Source organism: Bos taurus, chromosome 9, assembly GCF_002263795.3.
Source record: "Bos taurus isolate L1 Dominette 01449 registration number 42190680 breed Hereford chromosome 9, ARS-UCD2.0, whole genome shotgun sequence".
Taxonomy (NCBI): Eukaryota; Metazoa; Chordata; class Mammalia; order Artiodactyla; family Bovidae; genus Bos; species Bos taurus.
The window spans coordinates 67,627,965-67,650,785 of NC_037336.1; the positions used below are offsets into that span (position 1 = coordinate 67,627,965).

At 37.8% G+C, this 22,821-nt stretch overlaps 1 protein-coding gene across 1 annotated transcript in view; it reads left to right on the top strand.

The window, feature by feature from the left end:
• LAMA2 (laminin subunit alpha 2) overlaps window positions 1-22,821 on the top strand; it is a 699,730-nt gene that overhangs the window by 638,597 nt on the left and 38,312 nt on the right. The window contains exons 52-54 of the mRNA XM_002690220.6: window positions 14,003-14,141; window positions 16,203-16,214; window positions 19,332-19,452. Of these exons, the coding sequence (XP_002690266.2) occupies window positions 14,003-14,141; window positions 16,203-16,214; window positions 19,332-19,452 (272 nt within the window). The remainder of the gene's footprint in view (window positions 1-14,002; window positions 14,142-16,202; window positions 16,215-19,331; window positions 19,453-22,821) is intronic.

Here is a 22,821-nt window from a genome sequence, read left to right on the forward strand (position 1 = left end):
TGGGAACTATAAGTAAGTCCATAGGCTAAGAGGATGAATCATGGCAGAGAATGGTCAGATAAGGCTGGAGATAACAAAGCCAGTTTATAAAAGGCCTTATGACCTAAACTGGGCTTTCCAGGTGGCGCTAGTGGAGAGAACCTGCCTGCCAATGCACGAGACATTAAGACACATGGGTTCCATCCCTGGGTCGGGAAGATCCCCTGGAGGAGGGCATGGCAATTCACTCTAGTATTCTTTTTTTTTTTTTTTTTTTTATTTAAGGATAATTGCTTTACAGAATTTTGTTGTTTTCTGTCAAATCTCAACATGAATCAGCCGTAGGTATACATATATCCCCTCCCTTTTGAACCTCCCTCCCATCTCCCTCCCCATCCCACCCCTCTAGGTTGATATAGAGTGCCTGTTTGAGTTTCCTGAACCATACAGCAAATTCCCATTGGCTAGCTATTTTACATATGGTAATATAAGTTTCCATGTTACTCTTTGCATATGTCTCACCCTCTTCTCCCCTCTCCCCATGTCCATAAGTCTATTCTCTATGTCTGTTTCTTCATTGCTGCCCTATAAATAAGTTCTTTAGTACCATTCTTCTAGATTCTGTATGTATGTATTAGAATACAGTATTTCTCTTTCTCTTTCTGACTCACTTCACTCTGTGTAATAGGTTCTAGGTTCATCCACTTCATCAGAACTGACTCAAATGTGTTCCCTTTTATGGCTGAGTATTCCACTGTGTATATGTACCACAACTTCTTTATCCATTCATCTGTCAATGGACATCTAGGTTGCTTCCATGTTCTAGCTATTGTAAATAGTGCTACAGTGAACAATGGGGTACATGTGTTTTTTTCAATTTTGGTTTCCTCAGGGTAAATGCCTAGGAGTGAGATTTCTGGGTCATCAGATCAGATCAGATCAGTCGCTCAGTCATGTCCGACTCTTTGCGACCCCATGAATCGCAGCACGCCAGGCCTCCCTGTCCATCACCAACTCCCGAAGTTCACTGAGACTCACGTCCATCGAGTCAGTGATGCTATCTGGGTCATATGGTAGTTTTATTCTTCGTTTTTTAAGGAATCACCATACCATTTTCCATAGTGGCTGTATCAGTTTACATTCCTTCCAACAGTGCAAGAGTGTTCCCTTTTCTCCACACCCTCTCCAGCATTTTTGATAATGGCCACAGTGGCTGACTTTATTTTTGGGGGCTCCCAAATCACTGCAGATGGTGATTGCAGCCGTGAAATTAAAAGATGCTTACTCCTTGGAAGGAAAGTTATGACCAACCTAGATAGCATATTAAAAAGCACAGACATTACTTTGTCAGCAAAGGTCCATCCAGTCAAGGCTATGTTTTTTCCAGTAGTCATGTATGAACGTGAGAGTTGGACTATAAAGAAAGCTGAGCACCGAAGAATTGATGCTTTTGAACCGTGGTGTTGGAGAAGACTCTTGAGAATCCCTTGAATGGCAAGGAGATCAAACCAGTCCATCCTAAAGGAGATCAGTCCTGGGTGTTCATTGGAAGGACTGATGCTGAAGCTGAAACTCCAATACTTTGACCACCTGATGCGAAGAGCTGACTGATTTGAAAAGACCCTGATGAAAGATTGAGGGCAGGAGAAGGGGATGACAGAGGATGAGATGGTTGGACGACATCACTGACTCGATGGACATGGGTTTGGGTAGACTCTGGCAGTTGGTGTTGGACAAGGAGGCCTGGTGTTACAATTCATGAAGTCGCAAAGAGTCGGACATGACTGAACTGAACTGAACTGATTCTGACCGGTGTGAAGTGATATCTCATTTTAGTTTTGATTTGCATTTCTCTAATAATGAATGATGTTGAGCATCTTTTCATGTGTCTGTTAGCCATCTGTATGTCTTCTTTGGAGAAATATCTGTTTAGATCTTTTTCCCACTTTTTGATTGGATTGTTTGTTTTTCTTGTATGAGCTGCTTGTATATTTTGGAAATGAATCCTTTGTCAGTTGTTTCACTTACTATTATTTTCTCCCATTCTGAGGGCTGTCTTTTCATCTTGCTTATAGTTTCCTTTGCTGTGCAAAGTTTTTAAGTTTAATCAGGTCCCACTTGTTTCCTTTTGTTTTTATTTCCATTACTCTAAGAGGTGGGTCATAGAAGATATTGCTTTGGTTTATGTCATCGAGTGTTCTGCCTGTGTTTTCCTCTAAGAGCTTTATAGTTTCTGGTCTTAAATTTAGGTCTTTAATCCATTTTGAGTTTATCTTTGTGTGTGGTGTTAGGAAGTGTTCTAATGTCATTCTTTTACATGTAGCTGTCCAGTTTTCCCAGCACCATTTATTGAAGAGGTGTCTTTGCCCCGTTGTATATTCTTGCCTCCTTTGTCAAAAATAAGCTACCCATAGGTGCATGGGTTTATTTCTGGACTTTCTGTCTTGTTCCACTGGTCTCTGTTTCTGTTTTTGTGCCAGTACCATACTGTCTTGATTACTGTAGCTTTGTAGTGAAATCTGAAGTCAGGAAGGTTGATTTCTCCAGCTCCCTTCTTCTTTCTCAAGACTGCTTTGGCTCTTTTGGGTCTTCCGTGTTTCCATGTGAATTGTGAAATTTTTGTTCTAGTTCTGTGAAAAATGCCATTGGTAATTTGATAGAGGTCACATTGAACCTGTATATTGCATTTGGTAGTATAGTCATTTTCACAATATTGATTCTTCCTACCCAGGAATATGGAATATCTCACCATCTGTTTATGCCATCTTTGATTTCTTTCATTAGTGCCTTATACTTTTTTGTGTACAGTTCTTTTGTTTTCTTAGGTAAGTTTATTCCTAGATATTTAATTCTTTTTGTTTCAGTGGTGAATGATATTGATTTCTTAATTTTTCTTTCTAATTTTTCATTGTTAGTATATAGAAATGCAAGTGATATCTGTAATTGATATTGTATCCTGCAACTTTGCTAAATTCACTGATTAGCTCTAGTAATTTTCTGGTACTATCGTTAGAGTTTTCTATGTACAGTATCATGTCATCTGCAAACAGTGAGAGCTTTATTTCTTTTCTGATCTGGATTCTTTTACTTCTTTTTCTTCTTTGAATGCTGTAGCTAGGCCTTCCAAAACTATGTTGAATAATAGTGGTAAAAGTGAACACCCTGGTCTTGTTCCTGATCTTAGGGGGAATGCTGTGTTTTCACCATCGAGAATAATGTTTGCTATAGGCTTATCATATATGGCCTTTACTATGTTGAGGTAGGTTCCTTCTATGCCCATTTTTTTTAAGAGTTTTAATTGTAAATGGGTGCTGAATTTTGTCAAAGGCTTTTTCTACATCTATTGAGATGATCATATGATTTTTATCTTTCAATTTGTTAATATGGTATATCACATTGATTGATTTGTGTATATTGAAGAATCCTTGCATTCCTGGAATAAACCCAACTTGATCATGGTGAATGAGCTTTTTGATGTGTTGCTGAATTCTGTTTGCTAAAATTTTGTTGAGGATTTTTGCATCTATGTTCATCAGAGATATTGGCCTCTAGTTTTCTTTTTTTCTGTTCTCTTTGCCTGGTTTTGGTATCAGGATGATGGTGGCATCGTAAAATGAGTTTGGAAATGTTCCTTCCTCTGCAGTTTTTTTAAGGCATTAGCTCTTCTCTAAATGTTTGATAGAATTCTCCTATGAAGCCATCTGGTCCTGGGCTCATGGTTTTTGGGAGATATTTGATCACAGCTTCAATTTCAGTGCTTGTAATTGGGTTGTTCATAATTTCTATTTCTTCCTGGTTCAGTCTTGAAAGATTGAACTTTTCTAAGAATCTGTCCATTTCTTCCAGGTTATCCATTTTATTGCCTTATAGTTGTTCATAATAGTCTCTTATAATCCTTTGCATTTCTGCATTGTCTGTTGTAACCTCTCCTTTTTCATTTCTAATTTTGTTGATTTGATTCTTCTTCCTTTTTTTCTTGATGAGTCTGGCTAATGGTTTGTCAATTTGTTTATCTTCTCAAGGAACCAGCTTTTAGTTTTATTAATCTTTACTATTGTTTCCTTAATTTCTTTTTCATTTATTTCTGCTCAGATATTTATGATTTCTTTCTGGTAATTTTGGGGTGTTTTTGTTCTTCTTTTTCCAGTTGTTTTGGGTGTGAAATTAGGCTGTCTATATGATGTATTTCTTGTTTCTTGAGGTAGGATTATATTGCTATAAACTTCCCTCTTAGAACTGCTTTTGCTGCATCCCACAGGTTTTCAGTTGTCATGTTTTCATTGTCATTTGCTTCTAGAAGTTTTTTGATTTCTTCAGTAACCTGTTGGTTATCTAGAAATATGTTGTTTAATCTCCATGTATTTGTGTTTCTTACAATTTTTTTCCTGTAATTGACATCTAGTCTCATAGTGTTGTGGTTGGAGAATATGCTTGATAAGAATTCAATTTTCTTAAATTTACTGAGGTTTGATTTGTGACCCAAGATGTGGTCTATCCTGGAGAATGTTCCATGTGCACTTGAGAAGAAGATGTATTCTTCTGCATTTGGATGCAATGTCCTGAAGATATCAATAAGATCCATCTCATCTAATGTATCATTTAAGACTTGTGTTTCCTCATTAATTTTCTGTTTTGATGATCTGTCCATTGGTGTGGTGGGGTGTTAAAGTCTCCTACCATTGTTGTGTTACTATCAGTTTCTCCTTTTATGTCTGTTAGTGTTTGTCTTATGTATTGAAATGCTTCTATGTTGGGTGCATAGGTATTTACAATTGTTATGTCTTCCTCTTGGATTGATCCCTTGATCATTATGTAGTGCCCTTCCTTATCTCTTGTGGTTACAAGAGATATTTTATTTTATTTTAAGGTCTATTTTGATATGAGGACTGCTACTCCAGCTTTCTTTTGCTTCCTGTTTGCATGGAATATATTTTTCCATCCTCTCACTTTCAGTCCATATGTGTCTTTAGGTCTGAAGTGGGTTTCTTGTAGATAGCATATATATGGGTCTTGTTTTTGTATCCATTCAGCCAGTCTGTGTCTTTTGGTTGGAGCATTTAATCCATTTACATATGAAATAATTATTGATATATATGTTTCTATTGCCATTTTCTTTATTGTTTTGGGTTGATTTTGTAGATCTTTTTTCTTCTTTGTATGTCTTGACTATATGAGTCCCTTTAACATTTGTTGTAAAGCTGGTTTGGTGGTACTGAATTCTCTTGACTTTTGCTTTTCTGAATAGCTTTTTATTTTCCCATCAATTTTGAATGAGATCCTTGCCGGGTACAATTATATTGGTTGTAGATTTTTCTCTTTCAGTACTTTAAATATATACTGCCATTCACTTCTTGCCTGCAGAGTTTCTGCTGAAAGATCAGCTGTTAAGCATATGGGGTGTCCCTTGTATATTGTTTCTTCTCCCTTGCTGCTTTTAATATTCTTTCTTTGTGTTTAGTCTTTGTTAGTTTGATTAGTATGTGTATTGTTGTATTTCTCCTTGGGTTTATCCTGTATGGGACTCTTTGTGCCTCTTGGACTTGATTGACTATTTCCTTTTCCATGTTGGGAAAATTTTCAACTATAATCTCTTTAAAAATTTTCTCATATCCTTTCTTTTTCTCTTCTTCTTCTGGGACCCCTATAATCCGAATGTTGGTGCATTTGATATTGTCCCAGAGGTCTCTGAGACTATCCTCAGTTCTTTTCATTCTTTTTACTTTATTCTGCTCATCAGAAGTTATTTCCACCATTTTATCTTTCAGCTTACTGATTCATTCTTCTGCTTCAGCTATTCTTCTATTGATTCCTTCTAGACTATTTTTAATTTAAGTAATTGTGTTGTTTGTCTCTGTATGTTAATTCTTTAATTCTTCTAGGTCTTTGTTAATTGATTCTTGCATTTTCTCCATTTTGTTTTCAAGGTTTTTTTTATCATCTTTACTATTATTATTCTGAATTCTTTTTCAAGTAGTTTGCCTATTTCCTCTTCATTTATTTGGACTTCTGTGTTTCTAGTTTGTTTCTTCGTTTGTGTAGTATCTCTCTGCCTTTTCATTACTTTTTTTTAACTTATTGTGTTTGAGGTCTCCTTTTCCCAGACTTCAAGGTTGAATTCTTTCTTCCTTTTGGTTTCTGCCCTCCTAAGGTTGGTCCACTGGTTTGTGTAAGCTTTGTATAGGGTGAGATTTGTGCTGAGTTTTTGTTTGTTTGTTTTTCCTCTGATGTGCAAGGCTGAGTGAGTTGGTAATCCTGTCTAATGATGATTGGGTTTGTATTTTTGTTTTGTTTGTGGTTTAGATGAGGCGTCCTTCACAGGGTGCTATTGGTGGTTGGGTGATACCAGGTCTTATATTCAAGTGTTTTCCTTTGTGTGATTTCTTACAATTTGATACTCTCTAGGATTAGTTCTCTGGTAGTCTAGGGTCTTGGAGTCAGTGCTCCCACTCCAAAGGCTCAGGGCTTGATCTCAAGTTTTGCATGATTTAATATATTCTTTTCCCCTGGTCAGGTACTCTTGTCCACTCTCAGCTGGAGAGTGTATTGTGTCTGAAGGTGTATTCCTGGTGTATCCTTGGAGAGAGATGTACTCCATGTCCACCTACTCCTCTGCCATCTTGTTCTCTCCACTCTAGTATTCTTGCCTGGGGAATCCCATGGACAGAGACAGCTGGCTTATTATGGTCCATAGCATCGCAAAGAGTTGGACATAACTGAAGTGACCTAGCGCTGGCCTGAGCTGAACTATAGTAATTGTCCTACATACAAACAAGTTCTCTTCCAAGAGCACATTAGTAAGTCCAACTTGTTTGTAAGTACAAAAAAGTTAGCCTAGATACCCAGCCAACACAGTTGGCTATGTGGTGCTGTACTGTAATTAGTTTATGTTACTTTTCACACAAATAGTACATAAAAAATACAAAAAAAAATATTTTTAACCTTACAGTACAGAACCTTGAAAAGTACAGTGGTACAGTACAGCAGCTGGCATACAGGGGCTGGCATCAAGTGAACAGGCACAAAGATTTACTGACTGGAGGGAAAAGAGGTGGGAGATGGTAGAGTTGAAGTGTGTCAACAATTGGAGACAGAGGAGAGGGCAAGCTGCAATTTCATTCACGCCTGACACTGATGGCACATGTTCAGAGCTTGAAATAAAGATGTTGCACTGCTGTACTCTATACAGTACTGTACAGTAAAGTCACAAGACCACAACTACTGGTAGTGGATGCACACACATGACATACACTATACACATGAATTAACTTACGTGATTGCACACGCATACACACGTTTGCATCTTTGAAAGTTCACAGCTTGAAGGTTTGTATGTAGGGGACTTACTGTAAGGAGTTTCAACTCTTCCTGAAAGCTATAGGGAAAGAACTACTAAGAGTTTTAATCAAGAGTGTGATACTACCAGATTTGTGTTTTAGTGAAGTTTCTTTAGCAGCAACTTGGAGGGTAGATTGGTGACAATTTCAGATGCTATTGCAATCTGTAGGAAAACCAGTGGAAGAGCAAGGAGAATGAAACTATGAGAATGAATAGGAAAGAATGGAGTTGAAAGATATTAAGCATTTTTAAATTGAGAAGCTTTATGAAATACTCAATGGGGAGAGTAAGTTTTTTTTTTTTAATAATTCCTTTATTTTTCTTAAAATAACAACAACAACAAAAAATATCAGTGCCATTTACCAAGCAATTGGATGCAAGAATAAACATAGATTTTAGAAAAGAACTTTAGAAAAGCTTTATTAGAGCTTTATTAGCTTTTTTAAAGCTTAGAAAAGCTTTATTTTAGACATTTTGTATTAAAGGAACTCTTAGTGTCTTTAGCAACCTAAGGAAGCCATGTAATTGACAGGCAATTCATTATGTGTATCTGAGGATTAACAGAGTTCTAGGGGAAAGATGGATGGCTGCGAAGCATTATGTTTTAAATAGTTGTAGCTTAATAGAGATGAGAAAAACCAGTCATATCTAGGATAAGATTATCCAAAGCCCTGGAGCAAACAGCAATATCGAAGCAGTATAGTAAAGGAAGGCCCCACAAAGGGAGCTATAAGGAAATAATCAGAGAGAGGAGAAATAAGAAAAGTAAATTTTCAGAAGATTAAACTGAAGGCAGAGTGACCAATTAAGAACAATAATAGTTCAGACAGGAGATAAATGATGGCTTGAAATAAGAGTTGCAGTGGGATTTGACAGCAGAGAAATGCAAAATGAATCCACAGTGTGATACCACTATATGGTTACTAGAATGTCTATAATTAAAAAGACTGAACATACCCAGGGCTGGCAAGGATGTCAAGCAAGTGGAATTCTTATGCACTGCTGACAAGGATGTAAAAATGGTACAGCCACATTGGAAAACAGGTTGGCACTTTCTTTAAAGGTTTAATATAGACATGTCATATGAAACAACCATTCCACTCCTAAATATTCACCCAAGATTTGTGAAAGTATATATGCATAGAGAGACTTGTACCAGGAAATTTATAGCACCTTTATTTGTGATACTCAAAAAAACAAAAAACAGTGCAAACATTCATCAGCCGTTGAATGGATATACAAATCGGTGTATATCCATACAATGGAATATTGTTTAGTGATAAAAGAAAATAATGAGCTATTAATATCCACACAAAATAGATTAAGAGCAAAATAATTTTTCTGAGTAAAAGAAGTCAGACAAAAAAGTACATTTATATAAAAAATATATAGAAAACACAGACTAGCCCCAAGCATCCAGCATCGTGCATCGAACCTGGATGCTTGGGGCTGGTGCACTGGGATGGCCCAGGGGGATGGTATGGGGAGGGAGGAGGGAGGAGGGTTCGGGATGGGGAACACATGTATACCTGTGGCGGATTCATTTTGATATTTGGCAAAACTAATACAATTATGTGAAGTTTAAAAATAAAATAAAATTAGGAAAAAAAAAAAAAAAGAAAACACAGACTAACATATAGTCACAGTAAGCAGCTAGAGGATATTTGTGGATAGGGCTTCATAGGGAGGGACAGTGGAAGGAAGGATGACAAAGAGACTTAGGGAAACTACTGGAGTGATTGACATGCTCAATTTTTTGACTGTGATCATTTCATGGATGGAGAAGGCAATGGCACCCCACTCCAGTACTCTTGCCTGGAAAATCCCATGGACAGAGGAGCCTGGTAGGCTGCAGCCCATGGGGTCGAGAAGCGTCGGACACGACTGAGCGACTTCACTTTCACTTTTCACTTTCATGCATTGGAGAAGGAAATGGCAACCCACTCCAGTGTTCCTGCCTGGAGAATCCCAGGGATGGGGAACCTGGTGGGCTGCCGTCTATGGGGTCGCACAGAGTCGGACATGACTGAAGCGACTTAGCAGCAGCAGCAGCATTTCATGGATGTATAGAGATCTCAAAACTTGTAAAATTGTATATTTTAAACATGGACAAATTATACCATGTCAGTTTTACATTGATAAAAGTGTTTTAAAATAGAACAGTGAGTTCCCTGGTGGCCTAATAGTTAGGATTCCAGGCTTTCACTGCTATGGCTGGGTTCAGTCCCACATCAGGGAATTGAGTTCCTATAGGCATGCGTGCATGTGTGCTCAGTCACTCAGTCGTGTTTGGCTTTTTGCCACCCCCCAGGCTATAGCCCCCAGGCTCCTCTGTCCTTGGGATTTTCTAGACAAGAATAGTAGAGTGGGTTTCTATTTCCTTCTCCAGGGGATCTTCCTGACCCAGGGATCAAATCCTGGCAGGTGGATTCTTTACTACTGAGCCACCAGGGAAGCTCATAAAGCCATGCAACACATTGAAAAATAAAATAAATAATCATTTAAAGAGAACAGATAATAGAGTTATTTAGATGAAATTAGTAGGGCTGTTGATTGGTAAGATATAGAATGGTGAGGAGAAAAGATGACTGTCTAATTAGGAGATTGGGTAGGGGTCTTAGTGTTACCAGATAAAATAAATAATACAGATCTGGGAGTAAAAAGATAACCATTTTAATTCAGAATATCAGCTGGGGAGGTATATAATGAATCACCTGCTGAATGTGGATTTTTAGGCAAAAATCAGGTCCAGGTATGTTTATTTCTGAGTGGTCAGCATATAGTAAGGAAATATAAACTTGAGGCTACCCAGATAGCTGAAACCTGACAAATAGCCAACTGAAAGCACTCTGGTGACTGTCAACATTTCAGAAGTGTTCAGAAAAGTAGGGTTCCAGGGAAGGAGACTGAGAATGAGGTTGGAAAGGCAAGAGAAACTGAGAAGTTGGTATCATGGAAGTCGAAGGAGGAAAATTCTAGAAGGATGGAAATATTAACCTCACATACTGCACAGATTTGGATTAAGGTAAGGACCAAAGGATAGGGTTTGGATGTAGGGAGGACACTGTGGGTTTTAGCAAGGTCAGAATCCATGGAGTAGTGAGATAGGAATTCAAGTAAGGCTATTGCTCCTTTTCAGATACCTGATTATTTGTTTTACACAAGTTATCCTCAGCTAGTTTGTAAAACCACTGTCCCTTGAAGTTCAAACTGTCTTTTTCAGGAAGCACTCCCACCTTCTGAGTCAGTTAGCAGAACCACAGTCACTAATAGAGGTGCCCTATGTCCCCCAAAGTGCATTGATATGGACGCAAAATTGATCATTTAGATTTTCAGTGGACTAAAAGAAGAAAAGAACTGCCAAAGTGAAAACAACTCCTTTATAACAACTCAGTATTGACTATAAAATACTTGTTAAGTTCCCACTGTGTGTCTAGTATTGAATAAAACCCTTAATTCCCTGTTTATCCATAAATGATGTCTGAACTCATCAACTCTAAAATTTTATGTTAATTGCTATTCTGTAAGGGAAAGAAATAGGGCAAGGAATAAAAGCAAGTGTTAGCATTCCATAGCAGAACCCACTCCATAGCTGTCACTCATGAAGGACAGAGTAGAACCCTTTCTTTAAATCAGTAAAAATATGCCATCCTATGTCTCAATACCGAAGCTAATACTTCAGTGGACCAGTGAGTTTCACTTCAATTGTGTTTCTGCTTTTTAATCAGTTTTTCTTAGAATGATTTCTAAACATGTATATATTCACTCAGGGATAAGGAGGAAAACTACCTCCAGTCACTGACTTGCCTATGATAAACAGACATCTCATTTTCACAGACATTATTAAAATGTATACCAGGTCTATAGAAAAAAGGCTATTTTCACATTCCAGTCAACAGCCCTATGTGAAAACTTCTTTGCTGATCTGGATTAAAAAAATATATATATGTATTAAAAAGTTTTGAAACATTTTTATAAATCTTTTTTATCTTAGCCACCAGTCTGGTCAAAAAGATATGTAAATATGAAATTGATATGTGCTAGAAAGTAATTAACTTTTTAAATCTTAACTTGCTTAATAATTTTTAATTAGGCACTTATTTTTAAGTAATTTTTTTTGTTTATCTTTATAAAATTCTTCGAGGATCTGAGGTGTTAATAGGTTTGGGTATTTTATTTTGGATATTTTTTAAGGTAGTTATGTTTGGTTTTACTGAGGATACTTCCTTTTGAAATGGAAGGGCTACAGATTACAATGGAATTTTGGAGTTTGATATTTCTCTTTATTTTTCAAAGAACACTCTTCTAAAAAATGGTGAGTTGGGAGAAAATAATAATATTTCAAGGTCAAACAAACTTGAGAAATACTTCTTGTTCTGTGTCCCTTTTTTGGAGCATTACTTTTCATATTAGCATGTTGCAAGATCTGAGCAGCCATAAAATTAAGATCTGTGTTTAAATTTGCTTAACTAGTGTTTGTCATATTTATTTGATCCAGCAATATCCAAGAAACTAATGCTCCAAAGAATAAACACTTTGAAATGCCCTTAAAACCCATTGGTTCAAGTGGCCATTTTTAGACCCTTGCTAATTCAGATGTTATATCGGGCAGAGATTTAGAGGCCAAATTTGTCTTGTTAATGAACCAATGCCTCAATATGCATCAAGGATCCAAAATATATGAAGCAGTTAAAGGTTGGGCCTAGGCAAATATTATGGTGAGATACCACATAATTCAGAGAGAACCTAGACTGACTCTTAAGAATAAAGAGGGTAAAAATCAGTGAGATAAAGTGTTCACATCTGCTCTCTGAACAAAGCAGTTTAAACAGAGAAGAGTCTCTCTTTTTTTCCTTTTTCCTTTCTATTTCTAAATTCTTATCCTCATCATATTGGAAGTACATTTAGAGACCTGAGAGAAAAGCAATAAACAATGAAAACTGTACCTCTCTTGAAACAGATATTTGGCAAAACTAATACAATTATGTAAAGTTTAAAAATAAAATAAAATTAAAAAAAAAAAAAACAATGGATGTGGATCCTGTCATTTTGCAAAATCAAACATTCCCATCTCTCCACATCCAGGCACAACCACCTCATCCTCATTCCTCTAGGGATGAGCCTCAGCCAAAGTACTTCTGTGGATACTGAAATGTACAGACAGAATCACAAATTGTGTTTATTTCTAATTCACAGTCTGATTTCTAGTTAAATATTTATCTTATCATTCAGTTCAGTTTAGTCGCTCAATCGTGTCCGACTCTTTGCGACCCCATGAACCACAGCACGCCAGGCCTCCCACCATCTCCTGGAGCTCACTCAAACTCAGGTCCATCGAGTCGGTGATGCCATCCAGCCATCTCATCCTCTGCCGTCCCCTCTTCCTCCTGCCCCCAATCCCTCCCAGCATCAGAGTCTTTTCCAATGAGTCAACTCTTCACATGAGGTGGCCAAAGTACTGGAGTTTCAGCTTTAGATTCATTCCTTCCAAAGAAATGCCAGGGCCGATCTCCTTTAGAATGGACTGGTTGGATCTCCTTGCAGTCCAAGGGACTCTCATGAGTCTTCTCCAACACCACAGTTCAAAAGCATCAATTCTTCAGCGCTCAGCTTTCTTCACAGTCCAACTCTCACATCCATAGATGACCACTGGAAAAACCATAACCTTGACTAGATGGACCTTTGCTGGCAAAGTAATGTCTCTGCTTTTGAATATGCTATCTAGGTTGATCATAACTTTTCTTCCAAGGAGTAAGCGTCTTTCAATTTCATGGCTGCAGTCACCATCTGCAGTGATTTTGGAGCCCAAAAAAATAAAGTCTGACACTGTTTCCACTGTTTCCCCATCTATTTCCCATGAAGTGATAGGACCAGATGCCATGATCTTCGTTTTCTGAATGTTGAGCTTTAAGCCAACTTTTTCACTCTCCACTTTCACTTTCATCAAGAGGCTTTTGAGTTCCTCTTCACTTTCTGCCATAAGGGTGGTGTCATCTGCATATCTGAGGTTATTGATATTTCTCCCGGCAATCTTGATTCCAGCTTGTGCTTCTTCCAGCCCAGCATTTCTCATGATGTACTCTGCATAGAAGTTAAATAAGCAGGGTGACAATACACAGCCTTGACATACTCCTCTTCCTATTTGGAACCAGTTCCATGTCCAGTTCGAACTATTCCTTCCTGACCTGCATATAGGTTTCTCAAGAGACAGGTCAGGTGGTCAGGTATTCCTATCTCTTTCAGAATTTTCCACAGTTTATTGTGATCCACACAGTCAAAGGCTTTGACATAGTCAATAAAGCAAAAACAGATGTTTTTCTGGAACTCTCTTGCTTTTTCAATGATCCAACGGATGTTGGCAATTTGCTTATCATTAATTACATATTAATTTTATTTTCTAACTACTTGTATTATGGAAAACTGTGTCAATGAGTTCTCTGTTGTCCATCTAAACATTTTTATTTTATCTTGACTGGTTTGTGTTCAGGCTACTATTTTCATGCTTTCTTTGTGGATCATATAACAATGTATTTTATTGATGTTGTAGTTTCTGCAATTATTAAATAGCTGTATATAGTTATAGTGTTAATTTGAGAATTAAAGTAAAAGTATCTTGAAGAAACAGAACTAATATAGATGTGGTTGGTATTGCTCAAATAAAATGTGAAACTTTCTCCTTCCTTTGCAGCCAACATATCAATTGTAGATATTGATACTAACCAGGAGGAGAACATAGCAACTTCATCTCCTGGGAACAACTTCGGTCTTGACTTGAAAGCAGATGACAAAATATATTTTGGTGGTCTGCCAACGCTGAGGAACTTGAGGTAATTTGATGTATATTTAGGGCTAAGGATTACGTTTTAATTAAATGGTCACTATGCTCAATAGAGTTCTGAAGTTTAATTATAACAGGAGTATCATATAACCTTTAGTTGCAGAAAATGCCTAATCTAAAAAATTGTGCTACATGTTAATACCAGGATTTAAAAAACATAGATTAATTTGATATCTTTATTGAAGAGGTAGATGGGAATCACTGTTACCTTTAGAGTCAGTCACGAGATAAAAAGAATTATAAAAGTTATTAAAGGTGGAAACTGGAGTTGAATGTAATTGCCTTTCTGCTGTACATTCACCAGAGATAATGGTGCACTGACTTTGCTGAGTGTTCTGAAAATTAGTCAGTGTTCCAGGATACTGTGAGTGTAACCTATTTCATGGCTAAGCACGAGCATGATAATAGTGTAATGGAACTTTCCCATGTACTTGATGCTGAAGCAGTATTAGTTGTTCTTGCCCATGTCAATATTTTTCAAAACTTCACATATATTTTTTAGATAGCAGGATAGGGAGATGTATTTAGTTTAATAGTTTAATTAATTCCAAAATAAATAGAAGTAATTAAAAAGTGTCAGAAAATATTTCATGTGATATTTCATTAATCTCCTGCTTGTTACAAAACAGCCTATAAGAAATAAAAGTTGTAGAATACTTGGTGCTCAATAAAAGTTAATTGAATCTAATTTGGATGGGATGAATTGATTTGGCCAAACCATAAGAATTTACTATAAATATAGACCACCAGATTTTTACATTTTATTTTGTTTAGTTTGCTAGTACAAACGTCCTGCCTAGGTGTTTCTACACTAAAAAGACACATTACAATTGGAATGGTCTCAGAATAACTGAAAAGTACGATGGTCAGTTCTTTTCATATTTCTCAAACAAGCAGTAGAACTTCAGTCTCATTCATGATATTGAGCATGCAAACTGAGGTTTGTGTTTCTTTCTGTATCTAAATTCATAAACCAGACACCAGTTCAGTTTATCAAGTGTATAATTTGATAAGCTTAATGCAGATAAACTGGCTCTGCGTTCATCCACATGATATTGTATTTGTGTTAGGAATTTAGATTTTAAATGTCTGGTCAGAAAAATTATTGCAGATTCAATGTATTTGAAGAGTGGCATAGTTATTACTCCAAAATCTGTTTATTCATTCAACAGGTGTTTGATAAGCAACTACTATGTTCCAGATACTATTTAAATACTGGGGATCTAGCAAATTGTTCAAGTCTAAGATTTACTTTGCCAGATTACTAACTAAATTCTCTATGAGTGAATTAAATGTAGCCAAAATCAGGCTACCCAAAGATGGCATCATCTATTCTGGTGGTAATGTAGTTTTAATTACCATAAAGTGATTTTTAGGAATTATCCACAAAAGTGTATATGTTAATTTAACTGAGATGGGTTTATGTATTATTAAATAGTTTGCAGACTACATACCTAGTGAGTCTTTATTACCACAATGTTTTTTTTTTTACTTCCACAGTATAGCATTTCATAATTATAATATTTCTGTGGTATGACACATTATTTCAAAACAATCTTTAGACATTTATTTGTGAGACATATATTTGTGACTATTCAAGGAGCCATGCATTCGTAGCTGTAATTGCCCACAGGCAAGATCTTCTTATGATAAAGTGCGAAAGATGTGATGGACATGAATTATTTTATATATATTAAGTTCAAGCTAAGTTCAAAAAGGCAATAAGCTCTCTTTATAAGCTACTCATGAATATTACTGCACAGGAACATTTGTTCATTTTCCATTAATAAAAATGATAAACATGAGTGCTTTAAATTCAATTCCAAAATAAAAATTTTCTAGGAGCATAGTGTGGGAGACGGTCACCATTGGGTTCTGTTTTCATTACAGTCAAGGGTATATGCCTGGTTCCCTTTCTTGTGGTATTTTACTTTCCTTTGTAGATCTCTGTGAAATGCTGTTTTAAAAGATTTATGATTATAGTTTATGGTTTTACTAAATGAAAATGCAATTGTAAGTAAATCATTTTTTTCTCTTCCCTTTGACCTAGTATGAAAGCAAGGTAAAATTTAAATTTATGCATGCCTTCTTCGAGTGCATGGGTTGGGTCAATGTGGCTTCTTAGATAAAGCGGTGATGCAGAAGCAGAGTGACACCTATCCAGCTTTATTCATAGTACATTTCACCAGCAAGTAATGCATTCTGAGATGATTCTCATGCTGCCCTTTGCTTACAAAAATGATGCTGCTTACCCACCATCACAGAGCTGCAGTTTGACTTGTTTCGCCCACGCACAGTGCCCTCTAGTGCACACTTGCAGCAGCACAGGCCAAGGGCAGCTGGTCAGGTTTATGGGCACAAATCTAGTTCTGGGGACCAAAGTGATCTTCTGGGTTGAACCTCAGACTCTGGTCTCCCAGGTACTATACTATCTGCTGAACAAGCAACTGTGCTCCCAAATACTTACTCTGCCTGATTGCTTTTTGCAAGCCTGCAAAGATGCACATGTTTACATGGCCCTTGCACCTCTTGGCAAAGCTGCTTCTTTATTGCCTTGTTTATTTAGAATTTAGGTATAGAGTCAGATAAAAGGAGCCTCTAGAAATACTGTATGTAAAACAAGTGTTTGCATTAACGATGAGAAAGTTTGCAGTCATCCTAGCTTCTCAGGAGCATTTCAATTCCGATTTGCAGGCGGGCAGTATTAGCCTGGAAGTTTTAAGCATCAGGCCCTTGTACGTGGCTGATCAAACCCCAGAGATGTGTGCAAGGCTGGTGCCATCTGGCTAGAGTTCCAGCTGAGTGTTTTGGTATTTGAAAACCTAACAGTGCCAGATATCCCAAAAGGACATAATGAAGCTCAGCTGATCAAAGAAATTTTTAAAGCAAAGGCTAGATTTTTAATACCAGAAACTAGACTATATAGAACTGAAAGTGTGGGGAAAAATAAGTTGTTTCATCACGGACCAGTCAAGTGCTGTTTGCTGAGATGGCTAAAAGGCAAAGGCTGGCTTTCAATGAAAGTATATGCTAATAAGGCTCTGGAACGACACTGTGTAGCTTTGTAATTTTGCCTCTGAGGCAAACAGAGGAAACAGAGGCCTATGGTTACCATTAGGAGTCTGATCACCATATGTGATTACTTATCCCCTGTGATTTTCATAATGTTGAGCTTGCTGAATCATTGTGTTTTGAAATGGTTCTTTGTATTTCCCTGAAACAATGAAGTGTGTAACTTGTAGGAGTGATTTATTTTATTGATAAGACCTCTGAGAAACTCGTGATAAATCAGACCTCCTCTCAACAAACAAGGAAACAAATGAATGCTGAGAATGAAGTTCACTGGCTTCCTTCACTTTATACAGGAAGTATATAAGCAAGATTCTCACTGTCCAGCTGGCATGTTTTTGTAATAACCAGCTGACCGAACAGAAGGGGGAGACCTTGGGAACAAGTGGGAAATGATCAAAGAAAATAAAACAGTCCCAGAGAGAAAGAAACAGAACAAATACCCAGCATGAGATAAATCACCGGATACACACTGCCAGGGGTCTGATTTGCTGGCCTCCCGGTTTGTCCCCATGTCATATGTTTTTTATTAAGGCAAAAAAAGGAATCCTGCCACCATGGGACAATGAGGAGAGTTCATCATTATCCTACTAAGTATAATATCTTGGTATTGATTGGACACTTTTTAGAGTTGTTTGCTTGCATGCATGCTAAGTCACTTCAGTCATGTCCAATTCTTTGTGACCCTATGGACTGTAGTCCACCAGGCTCCTTGTCCATGGGATTCTCCAGGCAAGAATACTGGAGTGGGTTGCCATGCCTTCCTCCAGGGGATCTTCCCCACCCAGGGATCAAACCTGAGTCTCCTGCAGCTTCTGCATTGCAGGTGGTTTCTTTACCACTGAGCCACCGGGGAAGCCCCTAGAGTTGCTTATTAATATTAAAAAAAAGTATTACTTTTTCTATTTCTGTTGACCTGCACCATTCAATATGGTAGCCACTAGCCACGGTGACTATTTAGCTTTAAGTTAAAGAAAAAAAAAATTTTTTTAATGGTATTTCCCTGGCTGTCCAGTGTTTAAGATTATGCATTCCCACTTCAGGGAGCATGAGTTTGATCCCTAGTTGGGGAACTAAGATCCTTATATGCAATGCAGTGTCGCCAAAAAAAGAAAAAGAAAGAAAATTAAATAGCAATAAAAATCCAGGTTCTCATTGGCATGAGCTACTTTGCAAGTGTCAGCAGACATTCATGGCTACTCATTGATTTGGACAGTGCAGGAAAGAATATTTCTATCATCACAGAAAGTTATACTGGACAGTGCTGTTATAGATAAAAAAAGTGTCACTGTTAACATCCTGTTAACTTGTGTTTATCAAGCACTTATTGCATGCTAGCATGTTTATCCTTTTTTAAGAAGTAGTAAGCAAAAAGTAAATATTCAAGTGTCTTTTGGGTGTTGAAGCCATTTTCAACTTTATTGGAAAAATTAAATGTATGTTTTGTCCTTTGGTTGCTTTATTTTGTTACTGCTCCAATACAGAATAAGTACTTTAGGGTCAATTTGTAAACTTAAAGTATCTTTTTTGAAACTGTAATCCAAAAGAATGTTTCTCAGGTTTTATTTGACCTAAAATTTTTAGAGAAATATGACATTATCTTATTCTCAGCTAAACCCTCAAAACAAAAGTCTCAATGGCAGAAATATTATCTTTTCAAAATAAATGTTTCCAGATTTTTAAATTTTGAGCAAGATTTTGTTTAATGTTTTTCATTATATAGTATGATTATGCTGTCCTGTACAAGTGTCTGCTCTTGGGTGGAAAAAAACAAACACATTTCATTATGCATATGAAGCGCTTCAAAAGAAGTCAGTTAATTTCTATACCTTGTATTTACATGCAATAGTTGAGATTATCTTTTAAAAGGAGAGAACAAAGAGCTACATAAAAACTGCTTATGCAAGTTGGTGCTAATATCCCTTATCCAACCAGTAGCTAATGGAAGCATAGTTTTCTGGGTCCATGTGCGCACCAGCACACAGTTTGAGAGACATACGCCTGCCTGTGCATCAGTTTGCTCCATATGGCTTGCATCCAGTAGTCACAGACTCTATATTGCCATTGTCCTAATGATATTGCTTTTATTTTCCATTTAACTTTTCAACAGGCCAGAAGTAAATGTGAAGAAATATTCTGGTTGCCTCAAAGATATCGAAATTTCAAGAACTCCGTACAATATACTTAGCAGCCCTGATTATGTTGGTGTTACCAAAGGATGCTCACTGGAGGTTGGTCTCTTCCTAATGGCTTCCTAAATACCTTCATACCAGATTTCACTTACTTAGTTTGGGTCTATTACGGGGACCAGTCCTTGTTAATCTGTTTTGAATTCCTACTGACCCTAGTCTTGTTGTTCTTTAGTCGCTAAGTCGTGTCCAACTCTTTTGCGACCCCTTGAACTGTAGCCCAACAGGGTCCTCTGTCCTTGGAATTTCCCAGGCAAGAATACTGGAGTGGGCTGCCATTACTCCAGGGGATCTTCCTGACCCAAGAATTGAACCCATATCTCCTGCATTGACAAGCAGATTCTTTTTTTTTTTTTTTTAAATTGGAAGCTAATTACTTTACAATATTGTGGTGGTTTTTTGCCATACATTGACATGAATCAGGCATGGGTGTACATGTGTTCCCCATCCTGAACCCCCCTCCCACCTCCCTCCCCATGCCATCCCTAAGGGTCATCCCAGTGCACTAGCCCTGAGCACCCTGTCTCAAGCATCGAACCTGGACTGGTGGTCTATTTAACATATGATAATATACATGTTTCAATGCTAGTCTCTCAAATCATCCCACCCTCGCCTTCTCCCACAGAGTCCAAAAGTCTGTTCTTTACATCTCTGTCTCTTTTGCTATCTCGCATATAGGGTCATCATTTCCATCTTTCTGAATTCCATATATATGCATTAATATACTGTGTTGGTGGAGAAGGCAATGGCATCCCACTCCAGTACTCTTGCCTGGAAAATCCCATGGATGGAGGAGCCTGGGACGCTGCAGTCCATGGAGTTGCGAAGAGTCGAACACGACTGAGCGACTTCACTTTCACTCCTCACTTTGATGCACTGGAGAAGGAAATGGCAACCCACTCCAGTGTTCTTGCCTGGAGAATCCCAGGGATGGAGGAGCCTAGTGGGCTGCCATCTCTGGGGTCACACAGAGTCGGACACGACTGAAGCAACTTAGCAGCAGCAGCATAGTGTATTAGTGTTTTTCTTTCTGATTTACTTCACTCTGTATAATAGGGTCCAGTTTCATCTACCTTACTAGAACTGATTCAAATGCATTCTTTTTAATAACTGAGTAATATTCCATTGTGTATATGTACCACAGCTTTCTTATCCATTCATCTGCCAATGGACATCTAGGTTCCTTCCATGTCCTGGCTATTGTAAACAGTGCTGGCAGGCAGATTCTTTACCACCAAGCCACCAGGAAGCCCCAACCCTAGCCTTAGCTCTGCATGAATGATAAAGCAAGATTGAAGTACTTCTAAAAATTATCATGATCAACTAAACTTAGGAAAACAGTATTATAAAAGATTCCAAACTATCTTTCCACGTGTACACCACTTCATAGTATGTACTGTTTAATATTAATCTCTTTTCTGGTTCTTTCTTCTTTCCAACACTACTTTTTTCTTTTCCTCATTATCATGTCATCTGTATTAGATTTAGTTTACCTTCCTGTCTTTTATATAGCTTTATTATCAACCTTAATTTTTTTCTGGAATGTGTTAGGAGCTTACTCAAATAACAAGTAATAGTTTCTACCATGATCGTTAGTATTTAGCATCTTGTCCACAGCTTAGAAGTCAAGCCTCCTTTTCTTTGAAAATTGCACATAGTGGGAACCATCTGCAAAGACTTGGCTTTGATGGGACTGCAAAGTCCCCTGTTATCAAGTATCTTCAGTATCTTTTCTTTATTGCTGCAGCAGCCTAGCAGCCCCTGATTCCACTTGACTATTCTGCACAGACTCTTCAATAGGCACTAACCCATAAGAGAGAGAAACGCAAGTCACAGCTCTTCTCTCTTATATTGATTGGCCAGAAATGTTGTTTAGGTTTTTCCATAAAATGTTACAAAAAACCTGAGCAAACTTACTGATCAACCCAGTAAAATCTGATAATAATCATTGAATATTAGTACATTTTTCAATTCAGTTCAGTCGCTCAGTCATGTCTGACTCCTTGCAACCCCATGGACTGCAGCATACCTGGCTTTCCTGTCCATCACCAACTCCCGGAGCTTGCTCAAACTCATGTCCATCGAGTTAGTGATGCCATCCAACCATCTCATCATCTGTCGTCCCCTTCTCCTCCTTTCTTCAATCTTTCCCAGCACCAGGGTCTTTTGAAATGAGTCAGTTCTTCACATCAGATGGCCAAAGTGTTGGAGTTTCAGCTTCAGCATCAGTCCTTACAATGAATATTCAGGACTGATTTCCTTTAGGGTGGACTGGTTAGATCTCCCTTCAGTCCAAGGGACTCTCAAGAGTCTTCCCCAACACCACAGTTCAAAAGCATCAATTCTTCTGTGCTCAGCTTTCTTTATAGTCCAACTCTCACATCCCTACATGACTACTGGAAAAACCATAGCTTTGACTAGATGAACCTTTGTTGGCAAAGTAATGTCTCTGCTTCTTAATGTGCTGTGTAGGTTAGTCATAGCTTTTCTTCCAAGGAGCAAGCATCTTTTAATTTCATCACTGCAGTCACCATCTGGAATTCTAAAAGTAATGAGTTTGTTTTTAACAAGAAAATGCCAGACTTCCATGGTGGTCCAGTGGTTGAGAATCTGCCTGCCAATGCAGGGGACACAGGTTCCATCCCTGGTCCAGGAAGGTCCCACATGCTTCAGAGCATAAGCCCATGGGCCACAACTACTGAACCTGTGCCCTAGAGCACATGCCCCACAATAAGAGAAGCCACTACAATGAGAAGCCCACACACAGCAACTCGAGAGTAGCCTCAGCTCACTGCAACTAGAGAAAGCGTGCACGCAGCAACAAAGAGCCAGAGCAGCCAAAAATAAATAAATAAATAATTTTTTAAACATAAATAAAAATAAAATGGTAAATATATCATAGGTAAGGTAAGGTGAAGTCGCTTAGCCGTGTCCGACTCTTTGCAACCCCACGGACTGTAGCCTATCAGGCTCTTCCATCCATGTGATTTTCCAGGCAAGAGTACTGGAGTGGGTTGCCATTTCCTTCTCCAGAGGATCTTCCCAACCCAGGGATCCAACCCAGGTCTCCCACATTGTAGGCAGACGCTTTACCATCTGAGCCACCAGGGAAGTCTATAAATATATCCTACTTACAAATTTTTAATTATCCTGGTATTACCAAACTATTCATTTTAGCTGCTTCCTCCAGTTAAAATTATTTTAAAGCATTGTGATGGGAGACGAAGGGATTTGGGAAAAGAGAGAAAATCACCACCGAGCTATGAGGTTTAAAGACTGGAACAGGACTTATGGGGTCTTCACTGTGTCTAGTTACAGTCTCTGACTCGCAAGTAGCCATAGACACCCACCCTGAGAAGCTTGGGAATAGGAAAAAGGAAAGTATATACAGAATTTAATATCTAAGAATCC